Source organism: Fusarium phalaenopsidis (genome assembly GCF_050370095.1).
Source record: "Fusarium phalaenopsidis strain FUZ10S chromosome Unknown contig_32272, whole genome shotgun sequence".
In the NCBI taxonomy this organism is placed as follows: Eukaryota; Fungi; Ascomycota; class Sordariomycetes; order Hypocreales; family Nectriaceae; genus Fusarium; species Fusarium phalaenopsidis.
In genome coordinates, this window is record NW_028145420.1 from 1 (window position 1) to 25,712 (window position 25,712).

Consider the following 25,712-nt stretch of genomic DNA (forward strand, 5'->3'; position numbering starts at 1 on the left):
TTCTTGGTCAACTTGAACTGGAACTTCTTATAGTACTCTTCCATCCATGGCACGTCGACTGCAATCCAGCGCTGACAGCATCGCCAGTCAAGGCCATGGAAACGTCGCATGCAATCGAGGTGGGTAAATATTTTGGTGAAATCCTCGTACGACATCCAGAAGACGGAGTCGGTCCCAGGCGTATGGCCGAGCTCCTTAAGGACCTGGATTGTCAACTCCTTAGAACCATCACTCCAGGGCCCTTTCCAGGTACCTTCGCCAACCTTGCCTCGAGGATCCCGGAGTTTCACCAAGCGCTGTCCAGATTTGAGCTTTCGAGAATCCATTACGACGTAGCAATGTCCTTCTGAGATCCCGTCGGGCCGAACGTAGCTGCGTCCCAGATAGTCTGTTGAGGCACCAAAAAGGAACTCTTCATTGGCTCTGGACATCTTCTCATCCCAAAACTCGTCCATTTTGGAGATGTTGGACATCTGTAGCCCGGTGGCGACATTGCCTGAGAGGTCTTCTAGGCCCTCGCTCATCCAGCCGCCAAATAAAGACGCATAGTCCCCGTGCGCTTTAGCATAGGCCTTCTCCATCAGTGGGACCCAGGTCTCGTCCTGGTCCCTACACTGGGCAAAGAAGAGCGCCTTAGAGCCGGTTTGGTAGGTTTTTCGATACACATCCTCGTTACCCTCGTGGCTAATCTGCTCTAGGAGGCGTCGCTGGATGTTGGGAGGGTTCCAGTCGGCTGACTTGAGGTAGAGCTTGTCGTCAATGATGCTTTGGATCCACTCGCCGTCTCTGTAGAACACGAAGCCGTAGATGCCAACCTCGGTATCGTAGGCGACGCAGATACGCTTCAGTTCATCTGGAAAGTTGCCAAGAGCTGTCAGAGCCCCCGTGAACCAGCAGTTGCCCAGAGCTCCTTGTTGGACGTCACTGCCATTCACATTCTTCATGAAGGTAGGTTTGTCGAAAATCTCATGGACTCGCTTGACAGATCTGGGGGCGAAGGCTGAGGGGGGAAAGAAGTGTATCCTTGTCGAGCTTAAAGCGCTGTGAGCCAAGGCTATTCAAGCAATGGCCCTTCTGTTTGAGGTCTCGGCCCTGTCGCAATTAGCAGCGGAATCCACTGTGTGCAGTATTCTATCTTACCAAATCCCAATTGTAGTCCACGTATTTCATGCCCGCTCTCTTGCATTCTTCGGCCCGCTTCTGAACAATGCGCCTACACTCCTCCACAGTGCGCTTGTACGCGTCCGACAGCAACTCGTTCGATTGACCCTGACAAGCCGCACTGACCGAGACGCATCTAGAGGGTTTTCCAGAGTGATGTCTGAAAAATCTACTCCAGGTGCGGTCGATGGACACCTGGGATGGAAGTCTCTTCTCTGTCTTGACTAGTTATTTCTGGTGATAGTGACGGTGGGCTGCATTTGAGGGCGCCCAGAGTCATCTGACTCCGACGAGCTATGATCGCGCATGTCGTAAGCCGCAGGAAAAAAATGTTGGAGTCCCGGGAGATGGGTGAGAGAATTGCTTCTTAGGAGAAAGAGGAGCAGGTTAGGGAGCCAGTCGTGAATGGTTCTCTATATCTGACGCTTTTTCCTCTCGCAGATGGATTATTTGTCAGGGGTGAAAGGTTAATGACCGACACTAAGTTGCAGGGGGCCTCATAATCTTGTCGATGCCAAGCGGCGGTGAATCCGGGTTTTCAGCCTCATTCCGAAGGCATGGGTGACCTTGCAAGGCGCCTGCATTCGCGCCGACCACACATATTTTACATGACAGTGCATTAAGATATGCATGATTGAGTCAGGCTCACTGCGTGTCACTCCAAACATTACTCTGGGTGGAGTACATCGCTGCCGTTCTCGTCGCGCAGATGCTACTTAGTTATCTCTTCCCTCTCTTGTTGACCCTTGGCGGCTGAGTGTTGGGCCCCTCACTCAGCCGCATGATGCACGGGGCCGCACTTGGCCCGCATTGCTCTGCACAACAATGGCAAACACGTCCTTGGGCAATGCGTAACCCTTATTATACATGCTGGTTCTCGGCCCCTCAAAGTCATGTCTAGGACAACCTGACACCTTTCGCGCTCGACTGTTGCTGACTCATACCCTTCCGCCAAGGCTGAGACATAACCAAAAAGGGAACCACGATGCCTCACTCGGAGCATGACGAAGATGCTTCCACCACCACCGGCGGCCCTGATGCCCCCGTGACGCTTCTCACCGATTCCCTTGAGAAGCCATTGCTCGATGATCGCGACTATCGCGTCGTCCGCCTCGACAATGAGCTCGAGGCTCTTCTCGTCCACGACCCTGAGACCGACAAGGCCAGCGCAGCCCTTGACGTCAATGTGGGAAACTTCAGTGACGAGTCCGATATCCCGGGCATGGCCCATGCTGTCGAACATGTAAGCCCACGCCTTCGATGCCTGGATGCTCTCAACCGCTCCCCCCCGGCGCATTGGCTAACCTCTGCCCCCATCTACAGCTCCTTTTTATGGGTACCAAGAAGTTCCCGGATGAGAATGATTACCGAAAGTATTTGTCTGATCACTCGGGAGAGTCTAATGCGTATACCGGTCCGACCTCGACCAACTACTTCTTCGAGGTCGCCGCCAAGCCAGCCAACGACCAGGATCCTTCAGACAGCAACCCTTCTCCCTTGCGCGAAGCCCTGGACCGATTCGCCCAGTTTTTCATCGAGCCGCTCTTTCTCCCCAGCACGCTGGATAGAGAGCTGAAGGCTGTGGATTCCGAGAATAAGAAGAACCTCCAGAATGACACCTGGCGGTTGCATCAGCTCGAGAAATCTTTGTCGAATCCCAATCATCCCTTCTGCCACTTTGGGACGGGTAACTTTGAGGTCCTCAAGACCCTCCCTGAGGCCCGTGGTATCAATGTGCGGGACAAGTTCATCGAATTCCATGCCAAACACTACTCGGCCAACCGCATGAAGTTGGTTGTCCTGGGTCGCGAATCGCTTGACGTTCTCCAGAAATGGGTCGTGGAGCTTTTCTCTCCTGTCGTCAACAAGAAGCTGCCACCAAACAGATGGCCTGGAGAGCTTCCATTCAGAGAGTCCGATCTCGGCATGCAATGCTTTGCAAAGCCCGTCATGGACTCGCGGGAGCTGAACCTTTACTTCCCCTTTATTGATGAGGAGTTCATGTTTGCCAGCCAGCCCAGCAAGTATATCAGCCATCTCATTGGACACGAAGGTCCCGGAAGCATCATGTCGTACATCAAGTCCAAGGGCTGGGCAAACGGCCTTAGTGCGGGTGCTTACCCCGTCTGCCCTAGTACTCCCAGCATCTTTGACGTCCAGGTCCGCTTGACAGAAGAGGTACGCCATCAAAACAGTCTGTTTATAACCAAGTAGTGCTAACATGACACAGGGCCTTAAGAACTACCCCGAAATCGTCAAGATTTTCTTCCAGTACATCACCCTCCTTCGCGAGTCTCCGCCTCAGGAATGGATCTTCCAGGAGCAAAAGGGAATGGCGGACGTGGATTTCAAATTTAAGCAAAAGACACCAGCCAGCCGTTTCACCAGCCGAATCAGCTCGGTCATGCAGAAGCCCCTGCCTCGAGAGTGGCTGCTCAGCGGTCACAGTCGCCTTCGGACGTTTGAGCATAAGCAAATCGAGGACGCCCTTGCCATGATTCGCCCTGACAATTTCCGAATGGTTATCGTATCTCGCAACTACCCTGGCAACTGGGACCAGAAGGAGAAGTGGTATGGAACCGAGTATCGTTACGAGAAGATCCCCGAAGATCTCATGGAAGAGATCAGGCAAGCCGCCTCAGTATCTCCCAGTGAGCGCCTGTCGTGCCTTCACTTGCCCCATAAGAACCAGTTCGTCCCCAGCCAGCTTGAGGTTGAAAAGAAGGAGGTCACAGAGCCAGCGCTCAACCCACGAGTGCTGCGCAACGACGGCATCGCCAGGACATGGTGGAAGAAAGATGATACCTTCTGGGTTCCCGTGCCAACGTCATTGTCAGTTTGAAGACGCCACTGATCGACTCATGTGTCGAGAACGTTGCCAAGGCTCGTCTCTTTTCGGACTTGTTACGTGATGCGTTGGAAGAGTACTCATACGATGCGGAACTCGCTGGCTTGCAATACAATGTCAGTCTTGAATCGCATGGTTTGTGCTTGAACGTCAGTGGCTACGACCACAAACTTCCCATGCTTCTGGAGCAAGTCGTTACGACGATGCGAGATCTGGATATTAAAGAAAACCGATTCGAGATTGTCAGGGAACGCCTGACCAGAGGGTACAACAACTGGCAGCTTCAGTCGTCCTACCACCAAGTTGGCGATTATACCACCTGGCTGAATGCACCGGAGCGAGACTTCACAGTGGAGGAGATTGCCGCGGAGCTTCCAAGTATCACGGTGGAGGACGTACGGCTGTTCCAAAAGCAGATACTGGGCCGGCTGTTCATCGAGGTCTATGTGCTTGGCAACATGTACAAGAAGGATGCTATGAAGATAACAGACATGGTGGAGTCCATCCTGAAGCCTCAAACCCTGCCTAGAGCTCAGTGGCCTGTCCTTCGGTCGCTCATCCTACCGCGAGGGTCTAACTACGTCTTCAAGAAGACCTTGAAGGACCCTGCCAATGTCAACCACTGTATCGAGACTTGGTTCTATGTCGGCAGTAGAGAGGACCGTGTAATTCGCACCAAGACTCTACTTTTGGACCAGATGATGCACGAGCCCGCTTTCGATCAGCTCCGTACCAAGGAGCAGCTGGGCTACATTGTCTTCAGCGGGCCCCGAGAGTTCTCAACAACGTACGGTTTCCGCTTCCTCATCCAGAGCGAGATGACTCCCGAATTTTTGGATTCCCGAATCGAGGCTTTCCTCAGGAGATACGTGGATACACTAGAGAAGATGAGCGAGACAGAATTCGAGGGCCACAAGCGAAGTCTCGTCATCCGTAGACTGGAGAAGCTTCGAAACTTGGACCAAGAGTCGTCTCGCCATTGGTCACAAATCAGCAGCGAGTATTATGACTTTGAGATCGGTAAGTACAAGCAAACAGAAACATTTAGGCGCATGCTAACTTGCCATAGCTCAACTAGATGCTAAGCAAGTCAAGAAGCTGACGAAGCCGGAGATGATGGAATTTTTCAACAAGTATTTCGACCCTGCCTCAAGCGAGAGGGCTAGGTTATCGATCCATTTACACGCGCAAGGCAAAGCTGAGGGAGTGGAAAAGAGACAGGAGGAGGCTCAAAAGAAGGCCGACGAGGAGGCGCCGGCTGGAGACATCCCATCTGCCATTTCCACCGCCGTGGAAATCACCGACGTACGGGCCTTCAAGGCAAACCTACCAGCCAGCCCAGGGGCACGACCGGTCAAAGAAGTGAGCGAGTATGAGGTAACGGAAACGGAGTGACCGCAGTCTTGTTGGACGGCAAGGGGGGCCGGATCCGGAGGTAGGTCGGCCAGGCATGGTCCCAGGTTTCGCGGCTTGTCGCTCCGTAGCCCAGTCTCTACGGGGGGTACCTACACTTACTGTGTTCCTTTAGTTCTTATCAAGACAATGAATCACAATGTGCAAGAGATGATGTTTTGGCTGCGTATCCGCTGAATTACCAGTCTCCCTACTTCCCGTGTCGCTGAAGGTAGCAACATGATCAGAATGTAACGCCCCTAGAAGGTCCTCGCGCCGTCTTCCGTGGCACACTACTCTTTCTCAACAATCTTGATGTGTGCTTGATAAAATTGGAGCATCTGTGTCGTGTCAGTTCGGAAACTAATAGGCTAATGGTGGGACGAAAGGGTGGGCAACCATCTGTGGACACTTCTTGTAGATAACCTGCCTGTCATGCTTGGTCTTCTCGCCGTTCTTCCAGACAAGATAAACGATCAGCTTTCCGTTTTTGTCTTCCTGACAATCGGATATCATCTGAATCTCTTCCTCCCACGACCCCAAAGGAGGACTCCACTTCTCTGTTGTCGCACGCGATGTCTCGTCGGTAACATGCGCCTTCTGTCGTCGCAATCGCTTGGGCCTTGTGTTGGAATCGTCGTTTACCGTCTGTGTGCGCCTTTTGGCCCCGGCCGCCCTGCCTGGTTCCTGACGGGTTTTGGGCTTCGGCCTCCCGCCTATCGAGTCAAAATACTCGTCGATTATCATGCTGCCCGATACCCTCGAACAAACACGCTGGTAAGCAAACCGAAGGATAAAGCGGAGATACCTAATACCTACGTGAGATTCTTCTCAGGTTCCCAAGTCAAGTGTCTCTCGCTCTCGAAACCCTTCCACTTCACCTGAAAGACAAGGCCACCCTGATAAAATGTTAGCTATGGACGCAACTACCGTAAGCTTGGTGAAACACTATCACATTTCTTCGAAACCTGTGGTTCTTGATCGTCTCCACAATATACCTGGGGTTCGTGAGCACGATAGGAAGGGTGTTGTAGATACACAGCGTACCAGCCACCTCTAGGCTCGCCATCAACTTTGTCTTCGTGACTCTCACCTGTGGCGACGCCATTGGGAGCTTCAGCCATGTTATGGTCGACGACCAACCGTTGGCTGCGTAAGCCCGACCTTCGGCTTCCAGGAGTGGGAGCCGTAGATCTGCCCTGGCCCGAAGGTTGTCCATCGCTAGACACTGCAGCATATCAGCTCTTGTCTTCTCCATCGTGTCGCAGGAGCTGGCGTTGAAGGACCGGGAGCGGGATTGGCGTGCGAATGCGTTGCGCTCCGCATCTTGCGTTGTGACGAAGGTAATCCTAAGGAGGTAGAATCTCACCTGGAGGCATCCTGGAAACGTATTGATCCCGGGACTTTGATATGGCGGTGCCACCCAAAGAAGAAATTTCAAGGACACTGTTCAAATGGATTGAGTTATGGTCAGACACATTCCGGCGAGGTGCCGAGAGCTGATGGAAGACGGTGCGTACCGCGGGGGCTGCTGGCTTGCGCGGCTCGGGGCCGGCTCGGGTCCGGTATCTGAGGAGCTGCTGAGCGCTGGAGAGCGTAGGGGGGCCGGGGGGGTGACCTTGAGAGACTGGAGACGGCGCTGCTGGCTCTTCTTGCAGTTGTACTTGCCAATGCCCCAAATGTCAAAGTGTTGCCGATAGGAACGGATGCTATATCCCCAGTGTTTATCAGTAGTCTTCTCTTGGATTCTATGTAGGTTTATAAAAGAGTATAGAAACTTACGATGCCTCAAAGTTGTACTCAGTCTTCATAATGCCTCTTACATCCTCAAGCGTCCTCCCCTCCTGGATGTATAGCTTGGTAATTGTCGCACGGTGCTCGTTCCAGGGCTTCGCCATCGTCTTTGCCTGCCGATGAGAACTCAATCGAAAACTTTGGTTGGTTTGAGGAAGGGGAGGAGAAGAATGTTGTCGTGTCAAGGGGAGAAGTTTCTCGAGTTGCTATCTGTCTCAATCCTGTGGGACAATGATGACTGGGGTGATGGTAAGATATTCCACGGGCGTTGAGGTATGACAACAAGATGAATTGAATATTTCTTTTCCTTTTCCCTTCTTCTGATCTCCTGGTTGGTGTTGAAGATGAGTAGTGTTGGGTGCTGTTGTTCTTCAAAACCCTGAGGCGAGAGAAATGGAAGGGTAAAAAAAATGAGACGAGCAAGGATCAGAGGCGTAGCTCGCTATTGAGAGAAAATCACATACGTCTAAACTGAATAAAAAAAAAGGATCTCAGAGCTTTATTAAGTACTTCGAAGAGTCCCGAGTGCCCTTAGAGCCTCGTTCTCGCAAAGGGTGGGAGGGGAAGGCTTCGCGAGGCAACTGCAGTAGCGAGGCAGACAAACAGGGGGGTGGTTGAATTGTGTACCTATGCTTTCGCCTTCTTGTTTTTCCACTTTTGACCATGTGCATCCTCTTCTGCAGGACTCTCGAGATGATTGATATTAGCCAGGCTTGTGTTAAGGCAACACACACGTTGACGGGCCAGGCTGGTCGGTGGTGGCAGTTCAACCCCATCCTGCTGCCAAACGTATCGTCCACAATCATCGTAAATCACCCGATACTCTCAGATGAGATAAAAATGAGAGTGAGGTTCACATAGGAGTGGGAACAAGGTGAGAAAAGAAAGAAAAAAAGCCTGCTCGGCTTGGTCAGGCAGCCTCTGAGCTGGCTAACGCAAGGCGACCAGGCTACAGGGTGCGTACCCCTTCATCTGTGATGGGATGCTGCATCTTTGAGTGGTTCGCCCCGGAGCCTGATTCTCACTCACAACCGTGGGCGCGATCTTGTCTCCCCTGCAGGAGCACGCTTGGCGGTACGCATCCTATGCAGGGGTTGGGGTGAAAGACAAATCCTCTCCTCTTCAGTGTGACACTTGCTCCAGTTCAAAAAGGCTGGCAGCAAAGTGGCCGCTGGCGAATGCAACCGATCATCCTGGCCACCACACGCAGTGAATCTCCAACCCGGTGCAAGGCGCACAGTGCCGGCTCAATCATGGTAGTGTGTGTCTGTGTGTGCTTTTTCAACCTAGGCCATAAGATTGCAGCTCCGAAGCCACAGTGGATTGTCTTGCATGTATGACCTCGACGCTGCTGGGTTGAGCAATGGGGAAGGGGGGCTTTGTGAGCTGAAGTTATGGCTACCTCCACCCCGTCTCAGCTTGACCGGAACAGCCGGACGGTGTTCCGATCCTTGCGGCGGTTTGCCGTTGCCACTTGCACAAGCTGTACATGGGTCTCGTTTGATCTCCAAGCCTTGTTGTCCCCTCTCCCACCTCAAACCATGGTTGGTGGACACCATGCACAGGACTCATAAGCAGCCACATCTTCGGGGCTGTCACAGAACACCTCGGATTCATGGAAAAGGCGTCACCATCCCCAGGCCTGTCTGCTCTTCGCTCCACTTTCAGCACCTTTCAGCATCTGATCCCAGATCCCCAGGGTTAGCTGACCATCTCATGAAACCTATACTACTTGTTCTGTCAAGTCGCAATACAGCAAAATGTCAACGCCGGCGGTATGTGGCCTGCCCTTGCCCAGACCTTGACCTTTCCCCTCGACTCTTTTTTTTTAATCTTAGCATTTTCCTGTCCATAGCAAAAGGCCAATCTTGCCCGGATAAGGGAAAACCAAAGGAGGTCGCGAGCTCGCAGAAGAGAGTATCTTCAAGAGCTCGAGCAACGCCTCCGAGTCTACGAACTCCAGGGCGTCGAGGCATCCTCTGAAGTCCAGCAGGCCGCCAGGAGGGTGGCTGAGGAGAACCGTCAGCTTCGTGGTCTCCTCAACCGACACGGCATCACCGATGATTACATATCTAGTTACTTGCACACCGGAGGCGCGGCAGCCCAGAGCGACCCGACGCCAATCCCCCACTTCCCTTCGAGCAACCCTAGCGACGCTGTTCAGTCACTCCAGCACGTTATAACGCCGAGGAGACCTGCTCCTCTCGACCCCGGTGTCTCCTATATTGTACCGCCGCAGGAGAGTAACGAAATATCCACGGCTAGCGCCTCGACGACCAACATTTCTCCGTGGGAGCCAGGGCCAGCTGACCAACGCGACCCGGCAATCGACCAGCATTTTCCTTGCAACGTTCCTCTTTCAACGCTTCTGGTACCATCTGATATGCACCAACAGCGACAATATTTCCCGCTCGTTCCGGCCACTCAAGCGCCACTACCTAGAGCCCACGACTCATGTGCAGCATTCGCACACCCGTTGTATCACCCGCCCTTGGACTCGAGCTAGGTTGGGGAAACGCCGATGGAAAGCTGGGCGATGTTAAAACCTAGTTCTCTTCTAAAAGAGATTGCAGTTTATCGCAGAAAACAAAGCGATTCTGCCTGTCCCTCCCGCATGTTCAGTGAAGTTGTCGACATGGCTCTCAGTATTTTTCTCGAAGCTTGGAGGGAGCCGATGAGTTGGCTCTCCACGTCGCTAGCCATCAATAAATGCAACTATACTACGCAAAGAATCCCCCCTTCGCTCTCAGTAATGGCTGCTACGAGCTTTTCCCACCAGGGATCCCTCTCACAAATGGCCTTTGGTTGAACCGCTGGATCCGTTGGCGTCTTGATATCATTGTCGATCCAGCACCAGGTGCGCTTCAGACTCTGTAACAACAAAGGAACGCTCTGGTCCAAGCTCATTAGCATCCTGGCCTCGAAGAAATCGTCATGGGTGCAAAGGATGCTTCCACTAACACTTCGAACCGGTGTATTGAGGACTTGCTCAAACCATGTTTGCGACACCTCCTTGTGGTCGGTGCCAATGGCGAGCAAACCCAAGATGAATGCAGGCAGGAGGGGTGCTTGCGCTGTGAAATACGGGCCTGACGTAGGTATGATGCGAATGCATCTCGCAAGGTCATCCATTTGGCTGACAACTAACGGATGGTTTCGGGGCAATCTTGAGTTTCTGTCAGCGCCGTGGGCCTTCTAAGCCAAGGCAGCGAAGATAACAAAGGAATACTGATTCAGCAGGTCTCATTCGGTCCTTACCTGAGAAGCCGGCAATAAAGGTATATTATTGCTGTAATCCTCCAGGCTTCAGCTGTCACCTCTGCCACTTCCTCTTTTGATTCGGTGATCATGATATTCGACCTGGATCTAATCCATTCGATCGGCTGAGGGCTTTCTTTAGCCATCTCCCAGGATTTATATTCACGACTCCACTGTCGGGTTGTCTCCAGATTAAGGAGAAGGTATTCCGGTGTCACCTTGAAAACAGTACTCTCTGGCTTTTGCATAAGGCAACTGACACAATACGACACATGTGCTATGCTATGCATTAGCCTCGTCGACAACCCGCATCCACCATGGATCTCCAATGTCTCTCGCTCATTGCCGAAAAGTAGCCAGTTAAACTCCGTGGCCTGTTCCAGTGGGTTGAATAGATCTGCGTCGGGGAGAGGCGCGAGTAGCTGGGAAAAAATCAGGCCACGGCCGACGATGACAGACAAGGCATCGCGGAGGTGACTGCGTTGGACCGCCACGTTCTCCCAAAACGGACCACCGGGATTTGTCTGGTGCAGAAAGGATTTGCATTGCTTGTAGCCTTCCAGCCAGGATGGAGAGCCAGGTTTTCCATGGCGCTGCTGGACCTGGACAACCTGCAATAGCGTGAGAGTTGAAGGATAGTGATTTGGTATCACTACTTACATGAATTGTGGAAAGAACGACCCCGAGGGCAACAGACTCCTCTCCTTCCCCAGGCCGCTTGCTCTTTAGGTCTTTAAGTAGCTTTTTGTAATACTTAGCAGCCCTTGTGTATCGACGGCAAGCTGCTTTCCGGATGCGCTCGTCTGCTAGGTAATCGTAAATATACATACCAGCCAAGCACCCGATAGCGCTGGCAATCGCAGCAGAAATAGCTGTGTTCTTGCATGCCTGCGCTAGGATTAGGAGCCATGGGTTCGTTTCGACAAGAACGCTCCGTCCGGGATACCAATTTTTCAGGTCTTTCATCAATGTCAGTATTTGATACTTGGACAGGGGTGGGCGGGGAGCCGTTTCGTCGTACAGAATGTGAGTAGCCTCTTGTCAAATCCGTCCTCCTGACTCCCGTCCTCCTGACTCTGGAGTCCAGAATGCGACGACGGAAACATCGATTTGATCTGCGCGGGTTGGGCCTGGGGTTGGGCCCATGTTTGCTGGCTCGTGGTGTTTGCTGGTGGCACAGGTGTCCGGTCTCTGTCGGTTGTCACCGGTGGTGTAGGTCCACTTGCTATATCGGGCGGGTCGCGGGGGGCCGCAGTCTTGCTACCACAGAATGGCAGGCGCCCGGGGGCAGGAGTGCCCTGATTACTGTTCTTCTTCGATCGAGATGATATCCCCAGCGTTGGCGGCCGTCCTGAAGTGTTGGGTAGGGGCCAATTGAACTTGATGAAACTATCTACTCTACCGGAGCTTGGCCGAGAGTATGGGGGATCGTGCTGGTGTATAATGTCCGGCGAATCTTCAGGCAGAGTGAAAGGACTGTCGAGAGGTTTCACATCAGGCGATGTGTCTCCCCCAGGCTCCGCGTCAAGCGAACCTTCAGGCAGAGTGGAAGGACTGTTGGGAGGCCTCACGTCAGGCGATGTGGCTCTCTGAGGCTCCGCGTCAAGCGAACCTTCAGGCAGAGTAGAAGGACTGTTGGGAGGCCTCACATCAGGCGATTTGGCTCTCTGAGGCTCCGCGTCAAGCTTTGCAGTTCCAGGAGTTGGTTTGGGTCGCAACAGGCGCAGTCGGGGTTGTTGAGGGGCTTGTGAAAGGCGACGCGAACGCTTGCCCTGTGAGGCGGGAGGAGGGTATGGTCTGACTGCGACGGTTGTCAGCACAATGGTCTACCATCCCATGCCTCAATTTTGACTCGCTTTCATACAATTGATGAAAACTCTTGGTTGGTAACGGTGATCTAGGTGGTGAGGCGACGACGCAATAGGTAGAAGAGGAGCAGACAGCTTGACATGGTTCGCATACTCACCTTGGTGAGGCAGTAGGGTAGAAGGATTGGTAGATTCAGCAAGGCCAAAGGCCGAATCCGGCGAAGGTGCTGGTGTCAAAAGCTCGGCAGGTAAGTCAAAGACTTGAAAGTCCCATCCAATGCTGTTGCCGTAGTCGTCACCGTTGCCCTCGTAGCCGTTCGCCCATGTAGGAAGGCCGTCAACATACTCAGAGTCCAACCTGACGCGCTTGGGGCACCTGGTCGGCGCATTGGGGCTTCTCGGGCACTCCATTAGGACTGACCGTCGCCCTGGCAAGGCAGCTAGTCGACAAGAGAGCCGAGGTCGGTTTGGGGTGTGCCGCACTCTGTGGGTTGGAGCTGGACAGCAATCACACCGCCTGGACCACCGCCGGTCGAAGAGTTGGTTCGCAGGAGTAGACAAAGTGCAATTTCTGGGAAGAAAAAAGACCGGTGAGAATTGAAAGGTGGATTAAGACGAGGGGACAAAAAGGCAACCGCAGGAGAACATGGGTTTATGCGAGGTTCTGAGCTCCGCCTGTCAATAGCAACGATGTACCTATCGCCATCATGCTGTCGACAACCTCCAATCCTCACGGCTAGGCACAGATCAAGGCATTGCTTAAGGTATCAATCGAAGGGAAGCGAGGGCGAGACCAATCCTGCCCAATCAGACGGATTTAGCACGACGATGCCAAGAAGCCCCGCAGAAACCGCGACTTTTAGCGCGGCGATGCCAAGAAGCCCCGCAGAAACCGCGACTTTTAGCGCGGCGATGCCAAGAAGCCCCGCAGAAACCGCGACTTTTAGCGCGGCGATGCCAAGAAGCCCCGCAGAAACCGCGACTTTTAGCGCGACGATCAGCGTTCAGGGGTGTTCGGGCCCTGACTATCAGGCAAACGGTCAAGGGGCCAAGTCGAGGAACATCAGGTACATCGCGCCCGACACGTGATTCCGACGAAGCCGGCACGGAGGGAGTGCCATTTCCGCACCGACGATGGGGTCGGCCTGATTTACTATGCGAATTCCGGTCTTCTAGACCCTCTAGCTAGCACACACACCCTTTAAAGGGTGCTCCTATCGGGGCCTGATGTACCTAATGGAGCATCCTTCGTTCATCTACATGAGTTACACCGTGGCCTCGTCACAAACCCCTCACTCCCCCGGGACAAAGCCAACCAAAACAACCCACCAATAGAGCATTCGCTTGTCACATTACCGAACAGCCTTTTTCTTGATGCCCCCAGGCCCCTTTCTGATATCACAACAAGGGACTGGGGCGTACTCGCCACCCAAGCATGCCGGGGACTGACAATGGTAGCGCGGGATGGCCACCACTCAGAACGGAGGTTTTGGCACGAATGACACCCACTGGCTGGCTCCCCACCGGCGCATCTCATGGCGGGTACTGTCCTAGATGGAGCTCGCCTGGGTGTGAGAGTAATGATCCCATAAGGTAGCGGAGGCAGGAGGCATAATCTCAAGGGAAGCTTGAATGTGCAGGCTTTGACCCGACTTGGTATTGGTTTCGCAGCTCTGTTTCCATCTGGGATTTGAGTTACCGCGCTGCCTGTCTCTGCCTCGTTGCAGCGTCCTTCTGAGTGCATAACCATACTCTCTCTTGCGACCCTGGCCTAGGCACTAGTTATTGAGGAGATGGTGGATAATGTGTCTCCGGGGCAGAAGACCAGACATCATGAATGATCCCTTCGTTAGCATGAGTTCTGCTATCACGCCTATTTAACAGTGTTGGATGTCAGCCGAGATACCTGGCCAGAAGTCACGACTTGGGGCCTACAGGGGAAAACTCCGCAGTTAGAGAGGACTTCAAAATACATGGCGCAAGGCTTCTAGACTCGCATTTGGGCATGTAGAAAGTCGGTTGGAATACCATCCATCTTTCCCTCAGTCAACGTCCCTTTCTCAGTTGTTCTAGCGCCCTACGGATACGAATAGAAACGATTCACCATTGTAAATCTCGCGCCCCGTTTCAATTCAACCCCATCCAGCTGTAAAGTTTCAACTTCATGACTACCTCGTCGATGGTCTCTTCACTTTTGACCTACGCAGATGATTAGACATTGTATCGGTGCGCCAATGGTGAAAGCTAGCCATACCTTGACGTAAACAGAATTCGTAAGTCTATCGGCCGGCATATGCTCTTGTACCTGCACATCAGGGGATGAACGATGCTGTAGCTCATTCTCATGCTCCAGGACCAAAAGTCCCAAGCGGGCACCTCGCACCTGGCAAGGGTCAGTGTGGTTGCGTTGAAAGCGAAAGAAATGACTGACGTTTGACGCAAACTGGACGCGCTGTTCCTCGTTACCAGGAAAGCCTTTGACCAGGACGCATCGAGCTCCTTGAAGACGTCGCCGCTCAATCTCTGCCCAGAGGAGATCTACTGCCGGCCCGTCGGGTACAAGACCGTCACGCGCCTGAGAATCACGGCGATACCGTGCTTCGGGGGGGTCTGTTGAGTCCCCATGTAGAAACCCGGGCCAAGCAATGAAGTCGATTCCCGAGTCCTGGCAGTGGCTAGCACAGTCCTTATCATCAAACGGCAAGTCCCCTACAGATATTAGCATCATGGATGGACCAGCAGGCATGAAACAAACCAATAACGACACTGAGAGGGAGTCGCTGCCCCTGCTCTGAGCGGTACACCTTTCGGTATTCCTGCAGTCCGGTCAACCATAGCTTGAGGTCAGGCAAAGTGATTTTGGATTCCAGGCCTTGGAATTCCTCCAGGTCCAGGTCGGGAAATTGCTCCTCATAGTCCACAGCCTGCCTCACACACTCCAACTTGTCAGCCTGTTTCACCCACCTTCCTTCGGGCGATGCTGGATTTTCGTATTCAAGCCACAGGTCATAGATTAGTTGTGCAGTAGGTTTGTCGTAGTGCTCGAGATATTCCTTGATGAAGCGCCAGGCGCGGCCCTCGAGTTGGCTCTTTTGCTCTGGCGGATGTCAGATGGATCTGCACATGAATATGGTTTCTTACCCTTGTCAACGCCATCATGAGGTGTGATATCACCAACCAGACATTCCGCGAAATCATGGATAATCCCAATCATGATGCACTTGCTCCGGTCCAACTCGGGCTTTTCTCGAATTAGGGAAACCATGAACAAGAACAAGACGGGTGGCTAATGCATACTGGGGCAAAAAGACACAGGAGTGCTACTCCAAAGCTGTGGCTGGCAACGCTCTCGGGATGCTTCATCCCCTTCCTCAGCCAGCCCTCCCGATACAGGCTCTTCAATCCGTTAATGAGAGACATGAAAGCCAAGGGAGTCCGTCGTCGCAGGGATTGAACAGCTTCCGCGACAGTGGCTGGGTAGCCTGGGATACAACTCAGCAATCTGAATGAACTACCGTTAGAGCTCATGAAGAAGCTCTCGGGGTCCCAAACCTGGACGATCTGAGGTCAAGACCCTCTTATTGACCATTGCCTGCCTCATGGCGATAATCTCGATCTGGACTTCTGACACAAGTTCCTTCGTATGGTCCTGAGTGAAAGGCCAGGGACTCTCCCCATCCAGATCCAGCTCCAACTTGCTGAGGGTCGTCGCAAGTCGTTGCAATGGCCCATCGACGGCTTCACTGTTGGGTATAAGGTGGCCATCCCCCCAAAGCTGGAGAAGGTTGTCCAAGGAGACAATCTGTTCTCGCAGGCGAATGCGATAGACTGTCTCTCCCCGGGATTGGCCAATGAGGCCAATAACCTGAATCGAAAGCTTGGAGAGGTCTTGCGCTGTAGTTGCCATTTTCGCTGAATGATTGACGTTGACAACTTTGAGGATGCCGGTGGGGGTTCCGAGAAACCCCACTCCTTGTAATGGCTCGGAACAACATACTTGCGGAGAATCTCCTGAAGCCTCCGGCAGATTCCCCTCTTGTGGGCACACTTAACTCACCACCGAGATCAAACTGCCTCTCAACCATGTCGTCTTCGCCGCTGAATGCTATCGGTATGCATGCAACTACTATGCCATTTCTTGTGCTGACAGTTTGGCGATCCCATCGCCGGTCATGCAGAGAACCAGAAACCCTCGCCGCACGCCTTTCTCACCTTTGCACTCAACGCAATACGAGCCAAGGAGAGGAAATGGACGGGATGTGAGGGCTATGGCCTGGAGTGCGGCGCCCCGTCTCTTTACTCTGCGCTCTTCCATGCTAACATTGGGCCAGGCAACATTACTCCATCGCCGGCCATTCCTGGGTGATGAGCATGATATGCTCTGCCCTGCCTCCCGAAACGAAAGTGAAAAAACTGCACTGCGTAGCAATGGCTACTGTGTATGGAGTCGCCAAGGTTTCTGAGGAACACCTGGCACATGACACTGAAAGAGGACTGTGGCAGGAATTCGTCGATAACATAACCCCGGAAAGCAGAGTGGTCAACGAGATTGAGAAGATCTCTCTACTCTTGCTGGTGCTGCATTTCGATGAAACCAACTCCCTCACCAAGGATATCCAAGGCCTGGCCAAGCTGGTCAAGGACGTGGTGGTTCTAAAGCCTTGGATTGATGAGATCGTTGGCATTTTGTCGCAGCCTTGGTACGGAAATGAACCTGCGCCTGTCGACAACTCAGGACGAGGCAACCAGATGTGGTCAGTTGAAGACGCACTTGAGGCCCTCCCCCATTTACGCAATGTCCTCGACCACACAACCGGCTTCGTCGCCTTCGCCTTCATCATTAGTCAAAACCTAAGCAGGAAGCGCAAGGGATGGATACGTCATGGCATAGAGTGCGTTACTTCATCCACATGACGTGGGGTTTTTACTAATATGTTGAGCAGGGAGCCTGAGTCAGTTGCAGAGCACTCCTGGATGATGGCAGCACTCTGCTTGACGTTGCCAGGGGTGCCAGGGGTGCCCGGGGTGGACATCCAATGCTGTATGGCAATGGCTGTGCTCCACGATATGGCGGAAACATTGGTTGGCGATATCACCCCTGCAGACAACGTTCCCAGGCCCGAAAAGCATCGGCGTGAGCAGCTTGCTATGGAGTTCAGTACGAAGCATGTTTCAGACTCTCGGGTGAAGCAGTGGTGGATGGAGTTCGAAGCAGGAGAAACTTCGGAGAGTAAGGTAGTGCAAGATATGGACAAGATTGAGATGATGATACAGGCTCTTTGCTACGAGAAGGAGAATAACCACGCAAAGGATTTGTCAGAGTTCATGGCGGCCATCGATAAGGTAGGGGTATTGAAGGGCGCTGCGCAGAGCGTTATCAAGGAGCGGAAAAGGTATTGGGGCGGAAGAACTAACAAGGCCGTGGACATGACGGTTCGGAGGGAACAGGCTGCCTACTATGGATGATAGATTCAACAAAGACTCTTTCGTGTTCTCCATGGCCACAAGTCGATACGGGACTACCTCAAAACCAACATGTGCGAGCCCTGTTGTTTGCTGCTAGCCGCCAGAACTGAGATCTCGGTTGGCAGCCAATGAGGGTCGGTAGATCACGTGATTATCTCCTCCATTTCAGCCGAAGGTGTCCTCACCATCACCAACAAGGCAACAACCTGATGGGTCGAGAAAATGGACGATAGAAACCGACAGCCCCCCTTCTCGTCTCCGGCCCATGTGCCCCAATACAATTGGAATGTATCTCCCCAATTATTGCTTCTCGACTATCACGAGAGCTATAGCGCCCTTGTCAATGAGTGCCTCGACGCAAGTTCCACACAACCCTCAGCGCTAGACTTGCCATCCACCTCAGCGAGCCGAGGCAGCTCGGCGCCTGGGCCACCGCTTCCCTGGCATCAGGAGGCGCAAGACGCGCTGGCGCTGGCCCAGACAACGGCATTCATCGAGTCCCCGTCGGCCGCCGCAGCCCTGGAGATTGCTCAGAGCCAAGCGAGGCAGGCTGATAACGATTTTCAGTCTTCCTCGAGTATCTCTCAAAACAGCCAGGTCCCCCAAGCCACACCCCCCCCCTATCCAACTGTCGAATGGGGGACCGGGACGATGGACACAGCCGGGCCATTCGACCATGGGATTAGCACGATTCCATTCACGACGCGTAGTTCACAAGCAGCCGAGCCGCTGAGCATGACGCGATACTCTCCGCCAGTGGCAGCCAAGAGTGGTAGATGCATAAGATGCTGGGCGCATAAAAAAAAGGTATTTATCGCACTGCCCCTCAATGGCCCAATCCTATCGACGTTCCTGACGGAAGCGAAACTTTTGTATTTAGTGCGAACGCCTAAGCAATCACTTGTATTGCCTACGGTGCTCAGAATCGCGCATTCCGTCGAATTTATGTTCACCACATCGAGTAACACAATTCCAGCCTTTCGTAAAATGTACAATTCATCCTGAAGCCCTACCTGTGGCCAAGACCTGAAATGCTGATAGATCGACAGGGCTTAATGAAGAATACAAAGTATTGTTCACAGTTGTAGTACCTTCAACAGCGAGTGATAGAATCCTGCCAATATCACTCTCTCATTATCCAAATGGTCCCAGTATCACCGTCACATGCCAGGAATTTCGACCCACCTTCGAAAACCAAACTTTGGCCGTCAGGAAAGACACACGAGGATGGCACAAGGTAAAAACAACAGCATACAGTTTGGTTAAAACGCCTGCGTTGTATGACTATGTGTATGGCTGCCTCCCCTCTGCACTGGGTCAAGTGCGGGCAGAAGACGACTCTGCATCTTGGCTGGTGCAATTTGCAAATACGTTCTCCTCTCATGTAGGTATAGATAATGCTTAGGACTCTTCAGATACTGATCTTCTTAGCCGGTTGTCTATAAATGCCTTGCCATGTATACGGCCCTTCGTCTTCTTCGCGTAGGATGGCGATTTGCCGGGGAGGAAACCTTGGGGATGACCAAGGTTCAAAGCAAGAACTCGGCGTGGCATGGGATCATTCCTGTGCCCCGCATGATCCAGAATCAGCTCAATCATCAACTAGAGCGTATTCTGGTCGAGTGGGACAAGGAAGTTCTTCTCGCGCTCCACCAACTCTTGCCTGGGGGTAGAGACAAGTGGATTCCTGCAACATTGACCACCTTTTTGCTGTTGCATATTCGGGAATTAGATGCTGGAAGGAACATCATCTGGAAAAATGCAACTGACCCGGTGAGTGGGACAAGTCCCCAGCTTGTTCATCTTCTCTGTGCCCAATAACTGACCGACATTGAAGCTTAACCTTTGGCTTCACCCATCTAGACCTGAAACCCTAATTAGTGAGATTGTTCATTCCTGTAACTCCCTACTATGGCACCATCACGTTACAATGGGATTGTCGCCTCTTTTCCTGGATTGGGACTCGGAGAAGAGCAAAACGCTAGTGGATGGGGATGAGAGAAAGGTGGACGCCCTGAAGAAGCTGCAGGCGTTTTATCTGAAAATGAGTGAGTTGACCTATAGCAATTTGCCTTTGTTAACTACTAAAGCGTATTCAGAGGAAAGGAATTACATTGGGAGACAGGGGAAGGCAGTATATCAGCGTGGTAAACCGGGTAGTGTTGCGTTTACTATCAGTTCTCTACTATTCTTGAGTAACAGAGATGGCCTTCGGGTCGTCAACTTCAGCTAAGCCAGACAAAGAATCAGACGTGCAGCACGAATAGATAATTTTAACCATGCGGCGTCAAGAGCATCAACTCCGATAAAGAAATGTCCCAGACACAAGCACACAAGCTTGGTTTCCCAAGCCTTAGGAAGGCAGAGAGCACTGAAAGAAAAGGCGTGGGTTAACTGGGACCAACCCCAGCCCCAACCCACCGGCCTTGGCATCACGCTAAAAATCGCGGATTTAGTGGGCCCCCATGACCGGCAGCAGTTATCTTGGCGTTGGAGCTAAAAATCGCGGGTTTTGCGGGCCCCCTTGGCACTCGCACTAAAAATCGCGGATATGGTGGGTAGGGATGTCACAAGAACCTTGTCTCCAAGGCCGAGAGCCCATACCCGACGTGCATCGCGCGCCCTCTCTTTTGTTTGCAAAGCGGGAGAGGTCGGGAGGAGCTAAAACAAGAAACGCTAGGAACCCCCCGGTATCGTTTGGAGTGCACGAGGGGCAGGCCTCGTTGTGGTGGCCGTGCCGGGAGGCCAGCTTCACCCTCATCTTGGGCTGCGCTGGGTGGCTGAGTATGCAACAGTTTGGGGGGTGGGCGAAATAGGCCCGCCTATGGACCAGGCACGAGTAGACAATCCTGAGGAAATGCTGAACGAGGACATCCGCGACGAGGGAGGGTAGCCTACCTAGAGCACGGCCGGTCTATGCGGCAGGACTTGTTCCCTTTCATCCTCATCCTGCGGTTCTACGCAGCCAATGTAAGCGTGCTTGCTTGATTGACCCGTTGTCCGAGCCGTGGCTACCACAATATGCATGTGTCAGGCCCGTGGGAACCAACCAAGCCACAACGCATCAACACTTAGACGCCGCCTCAGGAGCAGATACCAGTTGGGGAGCGGTACGTGGCCCGACTTGATTTACAAACAGGGCTTGGTGGAGCAAGCTCGATGAGGCAAAAGTGCCCGAGTTACTCGCACTGGGCTCGGGGGACAACAGCGCTAAGATGGGTAGAGGCTCACCCGCCCCCTGCCAGGCCACGGCCTATGAGCCAATTCCCTTGACTCCGATCAAGAATTGTACACCTGTGCTCTCCAGCGCATGCTCAGAAGGCCCGAGGGCTTGCTTCCTCCGTTTGGGCGCCGCAGCAGTCGGCACGTCACTCTCTCCGCTGCTACTGCACCTCCACAGCCTGGTCAGGGGGGATGTCCCTTGAAAGGGTATAAAGAGTCACCCCTACTCAACTGGCACAGCTCTCTCTCTTCATCACCAAATTCTCCTTCTTCTCCACCATTCAGGCAAACGCCTTCTCACTCCGTGGCCGACATTATTGCGCTCTATCTTGTGTTGTTGGTCTTTTTTGTCAAGGCGAGCTACTCCAAGGGTTACTATACTACAGTCTTGCCGACCGAGATTCACAGCTCCCGAAATGTTAGAGGAAATTCTCCAAAGCCTGACTCTGGTGGTCGTCTTTGATGCTCGGCAGGGGATGTGTCTTGATTCGGATGAATACCCCAAGATGATTGTCAAAGACCCTGCAGAAGCTATGTACGAACGACTGAAGTACAGCGCCAAGTCGATCCCGTATGAAGTGGATGAGAATGACTCCACCAAAGTGCATAAATTGTTCGACAAACTCGTCGAAGAATATAATAGCCAGAACGAGAGTAACCCTTTGAGAAGAGTTTCATTCAAAGAGATGTCTTCTAAGAATGAGACGATGAGAGGGCTCAAGAAAGGTGAGCTGCTGGCTCTGGCACACGATGTTGGTGTTGCCTGCGGGAGTAGGAGCGAATATCCTGATTTTGAGTGTCACTCTCTCGTGAGCTGGGCGGGATACTATTTCGAGAAACACGGAAGGCCGAAGTATAAGGATGGAATGGGCGTTTTCCCTGAGTGATACAAGAGCGGACTGCCAAACACCGAGATCGTAGACAAATGTAGTTACCTCCATGTAACTCTCAACAACACTGTCCTATGATCTATGCTGTTGCAACTTAAACTAGTTAGAATGAAACGAATTTACCTATGCGCGCATTGACATCAGGGATGATACCGTAGCTCCTACTGAAAATAGTGCTTGTCGGAGGGTCGGAGATACCACTGGTATGGTCATGTCATTTCCCAACGCAACGAGAGACTTATGATGGAATAAGACCGAGTCTGGCGACTTCCAAAGCGAGACTATTGAAGAGAGGAAGAAAATGGGTTAATAAACAACTATGGAGAACATAAAATAAGAGTGGTTTTTGTCCCTACCTAGGCCTCAAGCTGCGTATTCACTCGATTGCTTATCCCCCCTGACTCGCTTCCTGGCTCCGACGGCTTCTCGCTCCATAAGAATCGAGTGCAGCGCAGAGCTCAGTGCAGTCCTCTAGTAACACTGTCATAAAACTGCAATCTAACAACTCTAAAGCGCATCCTGGGGTCGTCGTTCCGTGCCTTGCTCCGCCGTCATATGAACAGCGAACATGGACATGCGTGCGCAGCTCGAGGGGAGGACAGTGCGCATACACAATATGACGCCGATCCCTCATTCCAGCGCAGCGCGCGACCCGAAACATCAAAACTTAGTAGTGCTGGCATTGTAGAACGTGATGGTCTGTGGTATAGTTTCAGGCAGGGTCGATTCCAGTGCGCTCCAGAAGGAACCACTCAGGCTAACAACTCCGGGAACGTTCGTTGGGTTGACCACGTTGAAAAAGGCCGCCTTGCGGTGTAGTAAGTGTGCGAGGATGGCCGCCCGCTTCTGCTCGTCGCATGATGCTTGAACTTTTGCCATCTCCAGGCCCGTATATTGGGTATCCCGCTGCTCCAGCGGAGGAGCCTGGTGGCTAGAAGCAAGTCCAGATCCTCGCAGACTGGCCCAAAATCTTGCTTGGTTGGGCTTGGCTTTTTGTTGTCAAGCACCCGAGAAGTGCTCCGTCCGGAAGCTCCTGCTATGTGTGGCACATATAGATCAATGGCCACCTCGGTCTGCGGGAGCAGCATGACAATGACCAAATGTAGTGTCGTTCCTGGCAAGCTCCTCGGCCTGATCAAGGGTAGGAAGATGCGGAACTTCTTCACCCACGGTAAGACACCCTCAACTGCTCGGGTCTCATCGCTGGTACTGCGGTTCCGCCTTGTCGGATGTGGACTTGTTGCCCCCTTCGTTGCCGCTGTCACTCCTCATCGGCGCTGTTGCTGAGCCGGATGTCACCCCTTCTATCATGCCAGGCAAACATGACGAGAAGAGCGACTTGAAGGAAGCATCGGAAACCCGTGGCCACGGCACTGTAGACCGTATCAACTTCCGAGGGGCGGGGCACAGCCATAAGTTCGACAATAAAGAGCATCTCCTACAAGACCATGGTGGCGCAGGACCGCAGGAGGGCATGTCAGCTCGGCTTCCCCGCCTCCTTGTTTCTGTGCTTCAGGGCCAAGAGAGAGTCGATCTGGTACAGGAGCGCAAGGCTATATAGGATCGTTGTCGCCATGGACTGAGCGTCGGGTAACTTTCCAGACTGTACGGTAAGGACTGCTATCGAGCCTATGTCGGTCGCTGAGACGGGGAATATGGCAGCCAAAAGCCAGAGAAAAGGTCTGGCATTACGCCTGCGCGTTTTGGCCTGCTTAGACTGAGCTCTGCGAAAGTAGAGGCAGGCTGTTGCGGCGGGGGTAGTCTGAGAGACCTCGAGGATGGATGGGAGGTTCCACATGATGTTGAGCTCGGAAAGGTCGAGAGAAGGGGTGACAAGAACGGGAGGCGCGGGGGGGCATGATCAAGTCTGCAAAATCGTTAGATCTTGACTTATTTTGCGTGGTATTCTGTGAAAGCAAAGGAAGCTCACTGCCATAGAGTAAAGATCGAAGCCACAAGCTGTGGATAGCATCCATCCACGAACCACTTCCAAATGGCTGATGCCTACGGACGATTGGGAGACAGCGCCTAAGGATATCTGTGTCGCTACAAAGCTAGAGACATTCAGGCCTAGGGATATTCGGCATGCGTATCTCTTGAAGGCAATGTAGTTGAGCAGACCGAGCTCTTGCTCCTGTTGTCAAGTTTGGCGACGTGGGTGCGGAACAGGGCAGCCCTGAATCTCAGGAGTCATCATGACATCCATCCTGGAAGCATCTGTCATGCCGGTTAACAGGGTAGAGACCTGAAATCCTCTCAATCCTGCAGGTACCAAAAGAAATAGTTGCCTTGGAAATTTTAGCAGTGGTTGACAGTCTTTGTTTCTTTTTTCTTCTGGGCAGTTTCTCCAGAGTGAAAATGGCTGGGCTTTCACAGTGCCTCAGACTGACGAGGATGTTGCGGCACTGTTTTGCAGGCTCACCCTGACAAGCCAATATCCGCCGCAGACTCGCAAACAAATGACTTATCCGGATCTGACCAAATAACTCGTCAAGGCGTTGGACCCAAGCCGCCAACTGGAGATCATGATCCTGCTTGACGCTTGTGAGGGGGCGGTGAAGCAGGGGGGGTACGTCTGGAAGAGGCGAGAAATCTCTAAGCCTGATACTGGACAAGCCGGGTGCGGCCGTCGATGGGATGAGGTGGGGGGTGCAAAAGTTCATCCGAATGATGAACGAGCTCCACCTGCACGGTCTTGTCGGGCTCCGTACGTATGGGCTCGCGGTTCACCGTCGTTTGTTTTCCCTCCAGCCTGATTTGACCATCCGGATGCTGAGTACCCAGGTGCAGCAAATGCGCTATTCAAGGTGACGAAATTTACCAAGCAGCACATGGAAATTCTTCAGGGGGAGTACGAGATCATCTATCGACCACAGGGATCGTTTGATTCGACCTGCCTGCGCGTTCCCAATGTCGTTTACGTTCTTTTCGTCGGACGGTTCAGGTAAGAAACGACAATAAGTAGACAAAAGGCGCTGTGCTAAGATAACTAAGGGTGTTTCCGACCCCCCTTGGCTTCTGACCTTCCCTAGGCGGTGGCTAAAACTGTTTGGCTGTCAAATTTTCCATGTTTTAGTTAATTGATCGAGGTCCATTGGTATCCCTTGCCTTTATCCAGAGCACTTGGAGAGGTCAGAAGCCAAAGGGGGTCGGAAACACCCTTAGTTATCTTATTCGGGATGCCGTGATGCCACTGAAGGAGCGCATCGATTGCATGGCCAAGATGCACTGGGGGAACGGTTCACTTTCCGTGTTGACACTTTCTGCATATTCATCTCTCTAGACACTGCTTTTAGGGAAGCCTAGAACATGGCTGGTAGGGAGGTGGTCAGCCTAGCACCACTCCTCCGGCACCCCGGCCTCCTTGATGCGTTCCCAGGGGGCTGCTCGACTGTTTCAAGGCCAAGGTTGGTGGATTCTCAACGCGGTCCTTCCCTCCCTCCATTACTCATGCTGACAAGGTCAAAGCGCAGCCTGATTGCCTCGAGAGTCGGGGTTGGAGGATTGTCAATATGGATCATTGGAAGCCGCATATGTTTCGGTTTGAGCTAAATGCGGCCTTGCCAGTATCCCAAGGCCACCTCAACACCGTCGTACTCCTTCGGGAGTGTGGAATGGCCACCCCAGCCGACCACAACGGCAGGGAGCCAAGGTGGGAGCCGGACCAACTACTCTGTTACGCCGGGAAGAGTGCGCATCACAGGAGCGAGAGGCAGAGACCCCTTTACCTATTGATTGAGCTAGAGGTAGAGGAAAATTGACACTGTTAGGTCTGGAAGCGCCACGTTGACGATCCTGTTTGACGAACCGGGAAGGGGGTGCGGATAGCTGAGGGATCGGGCGAGAGGAGAGGAAAGCATGCTAGCTAGATAG

The 25,712-nt window shown here is 52.8% G+C and overlaps 6 protein-coding genes across 6 annotated transcripts; 2 read left to right on the plus strand and 4 right to left on the minus strand.

Annotated features, from left to right (window-relative positions):
• LRP88_00065 (Calpain catalytic domain-containing protein) lies at window positions 1–944 on the minus strand (the record flags this gene model as incomplete). The annotated part of the gene is made up of 1 exon (XM_083236785.1): window positions 1–944. A coding segment is annotated over one exon (944 nt), but the record flags the coding sequence as incomplete, so codon positions are not given.
• A 1,202-nt stretch (window positions 945–2,146) lies between these two features.
• LRP88_00066 (uncharacterized protein) lies at window positions 2,147–5,404 on the plus strand (the record flags this gene model as incomplete). Its single annotated transcript, XM_083236786.1, has 5 exons — window positions 2,147–2,404; window positions 2,485–3,339; window positions 3,392–3,979; window positions 4,033–5,029; window positions 5,079–5,404. 5 exons carry the CDS (start codon window positions 2,147–2,149, stop codon window positions 5,402–5,404), a joined length of 3,024 nt encoding a protein of 1,007 aa, XP_083107403.1.
• An 812-nt stretch (window positions 5,405–6,216) lies between these two features.
• Window positions 6,217–7,299, minus strand: LRP88_00067 (uncharacterized protein; the record flags this gene model as incomplete). The annotated part of the gene is made up of 4 exons (XM_083236787.1): window positions 6,217–6,300; window positions 6,357–6,750; window positions 6,922–7,110; window positions 7,184–7,299. The coding sequence occupies 4 exons, from the start codon at window positions 7,297–7,299 to the stop codon at window positions 6,217–6,219; spliced, it is 783 nt and encodes a 260-aa protein (XP_083107404.1).
• A 3,887-nt stretch (window positions 7,300–11,186) lies between these two features.
• LRP88_00068 (uncharacterized protein) lies at window positions 11,187–12,672 on the minus strand (the record flags this gene model as incomplete). The annotated part of the gene is made up of 4 exons (XM_083236788.1): window positions 11,187–11,194; window positions 11,284–11,412; window positions 11,475–12,254; window positions 12,420–12,672. The coding sequence occupies 4 exons, from the start codon at window positions 12,670–12,672 to the stop codon at window positions 11,187–11,189; spliced, it is 1,170 nt and encodes a 389-aa protein (XP_083107405.1).
• Window positions 12,673–14,388: 1,716 nt separating this feature from the next.
• LRP88_00069 (uncharacterized protein) lies at window positions 14,389–16,168 on the minus strand (the record flags this gene model as incomplete). Its single annotated transcript, XM_083236789.1, has 5 exons — window positions 14,389–14,460; window positions 14,516–14,644; window positions 14,693–14,970; window positions 15,029–15,358; window positions 15,814–16,168. The coding sequence occupies 5 exons, from the start codon at window positions 16,166–16,168 to the stop codon at window positions 14,389–14,391; spliced, it is 1,164 nt and encodes a 387-aa protein (XP_083107406.1).
• A 521-nt stretch (window positions 16,169–16,689) lies between these two features.
• LRP88_00070 (HD domain-containing protein) lies at window positions 16,690–17,727 on the plus strand (the record flags this gene model as incomplete). Its single annotated transcript, XM_083236790.1, has 2 exons — window positions 16,690–17,153; window positions 17,205–17,727. 2 exons carry the CDS (start codon window positions 16,690–16,692, stop codon window positions 17,725–17,727), a joined length of 987 nt encoding a protein of 328 aa, XP_083107407.1.
• Between the last annotated feature and the right edge of the window lie 7,985 nt (window positions 17,728–25,712).